The sequence below is a fragment of the Entamoeba nuttalli genome (genome assembly GCF_000257125.1).
Source record: "Entamoeba nuttalli P19 unplaced genomic scaffold asmbl_3446, whole genome shotgun sequence".
In the NCBI taxonomy this organism is placed as follows: domain Eukaryota; phylum Evosea; order Mastigamoebida; family Endamoebidae; genus Entamoeba; species Entamoeba nuttalli.
Window position 1 is genome coordinate 14,405 of NW_008576091.1, and position 9,442 is coordinate 23,846.

General features: G+C 26.6%; 7 protein-coding genes across 7 annotated transcripts in view; 4 read left to right on the plus strand and 3 right to left on the minus strand.

Annotated features, from left to right (window-relative positions):
* The window catches only part of ENU1_068650 (chromodomain-helicase-DNA-binding protein, putative), a gene marked incomplete at both ends in the record, with an annotated part of 2,238 nt that extends 66 nt beyond the window's left edge, over nt 1-2,172 (minus strand). Inside the window, one exon of the mRNA XM_008858365.1 lies at nt 1-2,172. This exon is cut by the window's left edge and continues 66 nt beyond it. Coding sequence (XP_008856587.1) covers nt 1-2,172 — 2,172 coding nt within the window.
* A 296-nt stretch (nt 2,173-2,468) lies between these two features.
* On the plus strand, nt 2,469-2,957 carry ENU1_068660 (hypothetical protein; the record flags this gene model as incomplete). The annotated part of the gene is made up of 2 exons (XM_008858366.1): nt 2,469-2,731; nt 2,789-2,957. 2 exons carry the CDS (start codon nt 2,469-2,471, stop codon nt 2,955-2,957), a joined length of 432 nt encoding a protein of 143 aa, XP_008856588.1.
* A 76-nt stretch (nt 2,958-3,033) lies between these two features.
* Nucleotides 3,034-3,303, minus strand: ENU1_068670 (hypothetical protein; the record flags this gene model as incomplete). Its single annotated transcript, XM_008858367.1, has 1 exon — nt 3,034-3,303. The coding sequence occupies one exon, from the start codon at nt 3,301-3,303 to the stop codon at nt 3,034-3,036; it is 270 nt and encodes an 89-aa protein (XP_008856589.1).
* A 146-nt stretch (nt 3,304-3,449) lies between these two features.
* Nucleotides 3,450-4,523, plus strand: ENU1_068680 (18S rRNA biogenesis protein RCL1 protein; the record flags this gene model as incomplete). The annotated part of the gene is made up of 1 exon (XM_008858368.1): nt 3,450-4,523. The coding sequence occupies one exon, from the start codon at nt 3,450-3,452 to the stop codon at nt 4,521-4,523; it is 1,074 nt and encodes a 357-aa protein (XP_008856590.1).
* Nucleotides 4,524-4,694: 171 nt separating this feature from the next.
* ENU1_068690 (aminopeptidase, putative) lies at nt 4,695-6,464 on the plus strand (the record flags this gene model as incomplete). The annotated part of the gene is made up of 1 exon (XM_008858369.1): nt 4,695-6,464. One exon carries the CDS (start codon nt 4,695-4,697, stop codon nt 6,462-6,464), a length of 1,770 nt encoding a protein of 589 aa, XP_008856591.1.
* Nucleotide 6,465: 1 nt separating this feature from the next.
* ENU1_068700 (haloacid dehalogenase family hydrolase domain containing protein) lies at nt 6,466-7,149 on the minus strand (the record flags this gene model as incomplete). The annotated part of the gene is made up of 1 exon (XM_008858370.1): nt 6,466-7,149. One exon carries the CDS (start codon nt 7,147-7,149, stop codon nt 6,466-6,468), a length of 684 nt encoding a protein of 227 aa, XP_008856592.1.
* Nucleotides 7,150-8,302: 1,153 nt separating this feature from the next.
* Nucleotides 8,303-8,638, plus strand: ENU1_068710 (hypothetical protein; the record flags this gene model as incomplete). Its single annotated transcript, XM_008858371.1, has 1 exon — nt 8,303-8,638. The coding sequence occupies one exon, from the start codon at nt 8,303-8,305 to the stop codon at nt 8,636-8,638; it is 336 nt and encodes a 111-aa protein (XP_008856593.1).
* Nucleotides 8,639-9,442: the final 804 nt, after the last annotated feature.

Genomic DNA, 9,442 nt, shown 5'->3' on the forward strand with positions numbered 1-9,442 from the left:
TTGTAAGTCATTCTGTGGATTCCAGTCAGAGTCAAAAATAATAACAGTATCTGCTTCACTTAAATTAATACCAAAACCACCTGCTCTAGTACATAATAAAAATATAAATCTATTCATTTCTGGATTCATAAATCTATCAATAGCATTTTGTCTGTCTTCTGATTTAATACTTCCATCCAATCGTTCATAAAAATATCCTTTATATTTTAAATACTTTTCAATAATATTTAATACTTTCTTTAATTGACTAAATATTAATACTTTATGATGATCTGCATATAACTTTGGTAATAATTTATCTAATAACACTAATTTTCCTGAAGACCTTATTAATTGATTAAAATAATCAGGACTTCCCTCTGGAAATTGTGCAGTATCTTTTTCTTCAACACCAGGAATAAGATAAGGATGATTACATACTTTTCTAAGTTGCATCATTAAATTTTGTAAATTAGGAACATTTGATCCAACGCATCCTTTATTTAAAAATTCTCTATTTTTTTCATATAATGCACGATAATATTGTTTTTGAACCATTGTTAATTCAACTTCAATAATTGTTTCTTCTTTAGGAGGAATTGATTTTTCTACTTCATTTTTCATTCTCCTTAAGAAAAATGGTTTAATACTCTCTTGTAATTTATTTACTTGTTCTGCACTTTTATCAAGTGAATTAAATTCATGATCAAATTCTTCTAATGATGGGAATGTCTTAGGTTCAATATAATTTAATAATGTCCATAATTCTCCAAGATTATTTTGAATTGGTGTTCCAGTAAGTAAAACCTTATGATTTGTTTGAATATTACATAGAGCCTTTAATAGTTTTGAGTCCTTATTTTTTAAACGATGTGCTTCATCAACAACAGTTACTAACCATGATATTTTTGATAAATCTTCCCAATCACTAATAACTATTTCATAAGTTGTAAGTAACACATGAAATTTAAGATGTCCAGGTATTAACTTTCCTTGAAAATCTTTATAATACCATTCATAGTATTTAACTAACTGACGATTACCTTTTGATCCATGATAAATAACTACATTCATATCAGTCCATTCTAATATTTCACGGTGCCAATGCTCAATCATAGATAATGGTACTACAATAAGGAATGGACCTTGTAATTTTTGGAATGAATATAAATGCTCTAAAAATGATACTACTTGAACTGTTTTACCTAACCCCATTTCATCTGCAAGAATACATCCTTTCCCTCTACACCAATTAAATACTAACCAATTATGCCCTTCTAATTGATATGATCTTAATGTATTTCCATGTTTATAATTTGGTGACTCAACTTTCTTTTGCCAAACACGTTTTGGTAATGGTGCAACAATTGAACATTTAGAACGTTTTTCAAATTCATTTATTTTTTCTTTATCAGAAATATCATTAACATTTTCCCATGTACATTCTGTATATGGTAACTTTTGCCATTTAACTAAATATCTTGTTCGTTCGGTATTTGCAGAAATAATTCGTTCAATTTCTGTATTTTCTATTGGGAAAATATCCTTTTCTTCATCATTATTTTTCTTTTGTAAAAATCGTTTTATTTTTTGTTTATTTCCACTCACATTTCCTCCTATTAATAAAAATTGTTCTTCTGATATCCATTCTATATGGAGATAACTCAACCCTTTCCATTTAACACAAATTAATTGTTTTCCATCTTCTTGTTTGATAGCTAAAATCTTTTCAAAGACTTTAGAAGCTGAAGGGTTATCTATAATACCATTTTCAAATACATTTTCTTTCTTTTTCTTTTTCTCAAATTCAAGATCATAATCTGAATCTTCTTCTTCTTCTATTGATAATGTCGGGATTTTTCTTTCACTTCTTGAACGTAAAACATAATGTGACTCTGTAGGAACTTCTTCCTCTTCTGAAAAATTTGTTTTTTTCCTTCCTTTAGGTTTCTGAACAGGAATTGATGTATGAATTTCATTAAATAATGATGGTAATGCATGTTGTGTATTTCCTCCTGATGAAGGTAAAATACCAGGTCTTATTTTATTTACTGAATTATCTAATAATGTAAGTTTTGGTAATTGTTGTGGTACTTGTTTAACTAATGGGTTAATTAATCCTTTACCTAAATGTGTTGCGCTATTAGTGAATGGTAATGAAGGTAAATTTGAGGCATCAAAAGATTTTGCCATTTTCAAATAGCTATTTAAATTATCAATTCTCAGTTTTTTCAAATTTTTGCTTTTTTCTTTTTAGTATTGCTTTTACCAATAAAAATTTTTAAAACTTCTAAAAAACCCTGTTGATGACGTAGCGTATAACTGAACAAAAAAACAAAAGGAAGAAACAAAAATATGAAAGATACTAATTTCTATCACTTGAAGAAAAAATTAATGAATTAAACAGCTTTGTGAATAATATGAAAATATAGAATAAAATTTTAAGATCAAGTTCTTGATATGAACTTAAAAAGATAATTACAATTTGAATGGAAGATTTCTATCATATCATATTTATAGTAACAGCTTTTATTCTTAATGCAATTAATCTCGGAATTAATTATCATTTTGTGATATCTGGAGAAGAGTTTAAATCACAGTCTATTAGTCCAGTTGATTATTGTAATGAAATTAACCCATTTATTCGTTTAGAAATTATTATAAATGTATTAAATTTAATTTGTTATATTATTCCAGGTGATTATATAGAAATTGTATTATGTCTTTGTATTTTCATATATTTTAGTTATTTGTTTGTTATTTATTTCTTTATTATTAAAGAAAAAATAATATACTTACAGTTATAAAGATATTATAAAAAATTTTTGTTTATAAAACCAATTAATGCACAAAGTTATTTAGAAAGAAATGAGAGTGTTGGATATCAAAAGATAGTTTATTATTTATTATTAATTTTGATATTATTAACAAGATTAATACTCATTTATCTTACTAATTTTGAAGTTAATATTTTCTAAGTTCTCTTGTGTTACTTTTTTGTCCTTCAAAGAAAGAAAACCACAAAATGAATGAAAAATATTACCACTTTGTCGGTTACATAAATTCATCTGAATATGGGAATGAAGACATTTTTGCAAGTGTTCTTTCTACATCTACAACAAGTGCTTCAGCTGACTTTGCATCATTTCCTAAATCAAACTCCTCTTCTTCTTCATATTCGTTATCATCTTCAATGTCATCTGACACGTCCATTAATTCAAATTCAATATCCTCAAAATCATCTAATTCATCATTTATTTGATAATCACTTTCATTTGCTATTGTTCCAATGAAGAATAATATAAAGAAAACTACAAAAAGCATATTAACACTATGATTTTAAAGATCTTTTTAAATTTTTTTTCTTTTTCTTTTTTTCTTTTTATTTTTATTAATAACAAAAAAAAAATATCACAAAATTAAAATTTTTAAAAATAAGAAATAAAACCCTTTTTACTTATTTTATATCAATGGCAATTGAATTAAAAGGTGCAAAAGCATTCCGTTATCGTATTGTTTTATCTACTTTACTTGGTCAAACTATTAGGATTACTTCTATTCGTGAACAAGATAGTAACCCAGGGATAAGAGATTATGAAGTAGATTTTTTAAAATTAGTATCTGAAGTAACTAGTGGAGCACAGATTGACATAGGTAAAGATGGTACTTCAATTTTATATAAACCAGGGATTGTGAATGGTGGTAATTTTCAACATACATGTAATAATGGAAGGTCATTAGGTTATTACGTTGTTCCATTATTACTTATTCTTCCTTTTGGTAAAGGAAGTACAACAATTACATTAAATGGGATTACTAATGGAAATGATGACCTTTCAATTGATCTTATTCGATCAACAACAATTCCTTTAATCCAAAAGTTTGGGATAGAAGAAGATATGCTTAATGTTAAAGTCATTAAACGAGGTGCTCCTCCTGTTGGAGATGGTGAAGTTCTTATTAATTCTTCAATTATCAAACAATTAAATCCAATTAATTTAACAGAACAAGGACTAGTACGTTCTATTCGTGGTGTTGCATATTCAACAAAAACATCACCTCAAATGAGTAATCGTATGGGAGAAGCTTCAAAAGGTATTTTAAGTCAATACCTTCAAGATGTATATATTACTACAGATCATTGGAAAGGTAAAGAAGCTGGTACTTCTCCTGGATATGGTGTTATATTAACTGCCAGTACAACAAATGGTAATATTATTTCAACTGAATTATTTGGTGAAGCTGGTAATGTCCCAGAAGATATTGGTCAGAAAGTAGCTTGTGGGTTATTAAGAGAGATTGAAACAGGAGGATGTATTGATTCTATGCATCAACCTTGGTTATTTATTTTAATGACATTATGTTCTGAAGATGTAAGTAAATTAAGGTGTGGTGATTTAACAGCACAAGCAGTAGAATGTTTGAGAACTATTAAAGCATTAACAGGAGTTACCTTTCAAGCTCAATGGGATGAAAAAACAAAGACATCATTGTTAAGTTGTATTGGAATTGGATTTTGCAATTTGTCAAGAAAAATTCATTAATAGCTAAACAAATAACAAATATCATTCGAACGAATAAGAGAATACAAACTAAATTTGATTGATTTTTTAATTAGTTAAAAATAATTATTTTTTAATTTATCAATTTTTTGTAAATTAATTTTTTCATGAAGTTTAATTTAAAACTAAAATATATTTCAGCGTTCGATGGCAATGGAAGTGTTTCACGAAAGACTTTTATGTTTTAGAGAGAAAATGAAAGAAAAAGGAATTACTCATTATTTTTCTAAATTATCTGATCCTCATATGACTGAATATGTTCATCCATATTATAAACACATTGAATGGTTATGTGGATTTACTGGATCAAATGCGACAATTGTTGTTAGTCATGATGTAGCTGCTTTATGGACAGATGCTCGATATTATATTCAAGCTGAAAAGGAATTACCAAAAGAATGGACATTAATGAGACAAAGTGATTTAGGTACAATCACACCGACTCAATTTATTTTAAATGATGGAAATGAATTTCTTGTTGGTTTTAATCCATTGATTACTTCTTTTCCAATGCTTGGTCAGATGTTTGATAATGATAATAATAAGTTGTTAGAGTTTGATATTTTTAATGAACTTCAACAACAAGAATTAGTATTGGCAAAAGTAGAAGAATTTACTGCTTCTGGTTTAACAGTTAAAGAAAAATTAGAATTAGTTAGAAATGAATATCATTTAGGTACTTTAATATTAACAGCATTAGATGATATTGCTTGGTTATTTAATATTAGAGGAACTGATATTTCTTTTTCACCTGTAGCATATGCATATGCTATCTTAAATCCTAATGGATCTTTCTTGTTTACTGGAAATGAACTTGAGACAAAAGAAATTCAAGAATTTAAACAATTAAAAGAAGCGGGTGTAACTGTATTACCTTATAATAGTTTCTTTCAGTTATTAGAAAAATTTATGTTTGGACCAACTATTTATTACTCTGAGCCGTTTACTAATCTTGAATTATTAGACCGTATCTATGACTATGAAGAAGGTGCAGAATTAATACAAAAATTGGACTTTATTCAAATAACAAAGTCTATTCGTTCACCTAAAGAAATTGAAAATATGAAACAACTTCATATAATTGATAGTATTGCTCTTTGCAAATTTTTTGCAACAATGGAAAGTAAAAAGGGTACTCAAATGACTGAATGGGATGCCTGTGAATTACTAGAAGAAGTAAGAAGTAAGAATTATCAATTGTATAATGGTCCAAGTTTTGAGTCAATAATTGCTACTGGTGCTAATGCTGCTATAATTCACTACAGCCCAACAAAAGAAAAGAGTAGTATTATTGATTGGAATAAATCATTATTATGTGATATTGGTTCCCAATATAAAGAAGGATGTACTACTGATGTAACAAGAACTGTTCATTATGGAGAACCTGATTCCAAAGTTAAAGAATGTTATACTAGAGTTTTACAAGGACATATTGATCTTCATAATAAAACCTTTACAAAAGATACTAAAATAAGAGATTTAGATCATTTTGCACGAGACCCAATTATTGCAGGAAATCCTCAATGGAATTATCGACATGGAACAGGGCATGGAGTTGGATATTATTTACTTGTTCACGAATGCCCGCCTCATTTCAATAATGATTTTCCATTTCAAGTTGGTATGACAACAAGTATTGAACCAGGAATTTATATTGAAAATGAATTTGGAATAAGAATTGAAAATGTTGTTGTGGTTGTTGAAGAAGATCAAAACCATTTAAAATTTGAACCATTTACATTAGTTCCTTATTGTAGTCGATTAATAGATATTTCATTATTAACAAAAGACGAAAAGATATGGTTAAATAAGTTTAATGCTTCTATAAGATCAAAAATTTTACCTCAAATTAAAGATGAATTAACTCAAAAATGGATAATTGAAAATACTCCAACATATGAATTAAAAGAATATGAAAATTAATTTATTCTTCTTTCTTAGATTCAATAATAAGGTTCTTTAAATCAGTTACAGTTTCACATAAAAAATCACAATGTTCTTCCATTTCTTCTCTAAGAAATTCATGTCCCTTTCCATATAATGCACCAGCCTTTTTAACTCCAGCATTTTTTGCCATTTCTAAACCTGGAAGTAAATCATCAACCACTAAAATATCTTTTTTTTCTAAATGGTATTTCTCAAGAACATCAAGAACAGGAAATGCATATGGCTTACATTTCTCAGGTGCTTCTTTATTCCATCCATAGACAATATCAGGAACAAATTCTCCATTTGTTTCAGAACGATAATGTCTTAATATATTTTGTTCATCTGAAAATGATACTACTCCAATAATCCCTCCTAACCTTCTAAATTCTTTTAACATTTCAATAAAACCAGGAAAGAAATGTGCTGGCTCATGTGTTAAAGTATATTGTCTTGAACTATTCACTTGTTGTTGAATTTCATCTTCAGAAAGATGAAGGTCTTCACGGTAATAAGTAAATAAACCTTTATACCATAACATTTTAAACCATTCTTGGTATGTTAGTATATGGTCATTTGGTCTTGTTTTCATAAATTCTAGATAACAAGGATAATGGATGTTAGGGGTTGAATCAACTGAAGTATCATCATGGTCAAGCATGAGGCATTTAAACTTTAACATGGAAGAAAAAAGTCTTAAAGTTCTATCCTTTTCAGTTCACTCCTACAAAAAGACAAATAACAAAAAGTCAATACACTTCAGAAAGCATAAAGGCTTTTCTTAAACAAGAATATTTTTATCCATACTTCCTTTCTGTAAATTAATCCTATTATCATTATCTCTATATTTGTTATTTTTTTATGGTTTTAAACAGAAAAAAAATAGTTATTATCAATATTTATATTTTTCTTTTATTCTTTTTATTTCAACAGGAATATTTTAATGATAACAACCATTTTTTGGCGTAACTTTAATTGTGAAGAGTCACATCTTAATAAGTTTCAAAATTTTGTTCATTATCAAATCTTCTTCTGTTTATTGTTAAGCTGATATAAAATAGTCTGTTTAAAAAGAGCAAGAAAAACCCAGGTTATTATTAAATACAATTTTTTGTAATACCTACAAATAACTAATACCTTTGTGAAAGGTTTTCATATTTAAGACAAAAAAATGATACTTTCATTAAAAAACTAACAAAAAGAAATACCACCTAAAAAATAATTTTTAAGGAAATAAAAAAGAATGTTTTGTAACAAGGAAGTATGTATTTCAAAGGAATATTATTTTAGGTTTAGTTTAACAAAAAAAAATAATATGAAAATAAAATAGAAATTCAAAACACTTCTAAGTAATTATTTTGTTTGCCTCATCAAAATACACAACCTTTTTTTTCCTAAAAAGCCAAAATTCCTTAAATGATATGTTAATCATTCATAACCCTTGACTGAGTTAAGTAAAAATTCACCTACTCCACTAGCCTGAAAATAAATAAAATTACTTATCATAATTCTTATTTCAAATAGGACAGAAGAATTATTCTTGAATTCTTAAACAGTAATTTACATTAATAAAAGAAACCAGACAAGAAAAGACAAAAAGAAGAATAAGAAATAATAAAATAAAGGAAAGATAGAAGAGTAAGACAGAAGAATATTTCATAAGACACAATCTTATAGTCATAAGACATAAGGGAATGTGAAATGAGTTAATCTTCCTGACGTCACTAGTGTGCAATTAAAGATTGTACAGCCGAATAAGTCAGGAATGAAAGAAAAGGAGATTTTGTGAATAAATAAAGGATGAAAGTTCTAGAAGGAACAAATAAAAAAACAAAATGAATAGAAAGAAAGAGAAGAAAGAAAAGAGAGAGGAAAGGAAAAAAGGAATGGAAAAGGAAGAAGAAAAGATAGAGAAAATGATAAAGGTAGTCAAAGGGATAATCAAAGAGCAAATCAGAGAAATGAAGAGAGGTGGAGAAGAAATCAGTGGAAGGATTACAAGAAAACGAGGAGAAGAAAGACGAGAAATCATCAGTTTAGAAGGGGAGACATCTTCATATGAAGAAGAGATTGAAATTGGGGAAATAATCAAGAGAGTGTTTGAAGTAAGGAAATTAGAAGAAGAATATTTTGGATTAGAGAAACGATATGAAGCACAAACTGATGAATAAGAATATATTTGAATATAAACACAAATATTTTATTGCAATTAATTCAAAGAAGAAACAACAATATAACACATGAAGAATAAATGAAATATTAATAACATTTAAATACTCTATATATTTGAAAAACATATAATGAAAAATAAAACACTAAGGATAAGACATAACAACTGAACAAGAGTAGAAATGTTCATTATCTACATACATAAGCAAAACAAGAAAACACATAACAGAAAAAATGAAAGACAAATGAAGATATAAAAAGACAAAAGTTATAAAGATCAAATAAATCAAATAAATAATAAGAAGAAAACATAGAAGATAATACACTATGAATAAGAAATCAAATACATGAAAAGAAGAAGATAAAGAAAACAAAAATCGAATAAGTCAAACATAAAAAAATATATTGAAATAAGAAAAACAAAGAATACACAAATCAAAAGAAATCAAAAGAAAATAAATAATATAAAAAGCGAATATAACAGAATACATCTATTTCAAGAAGAAGATAAAAAACAACATGAATATAAGAAATAATAAGAAATAAACATAACAAAAGAAATAGAATTAACAACAAAACATAGCAATAGAAAAATAATAATATAACACAAATAGAGAAAATTACCACTTAAATAAATAGTTTATAAATATTCAAAACATAGTAAAACATAGTAAATGAAATATAAATAACAAACAAAGAAACAATAAACACTTATAAAATAATGAATGAAATAAAACTAAATTCAATAGAAAATAAATCAACAGAATAAATTGAAAAAGAATATATTTAATAATTTTGATAAAGAA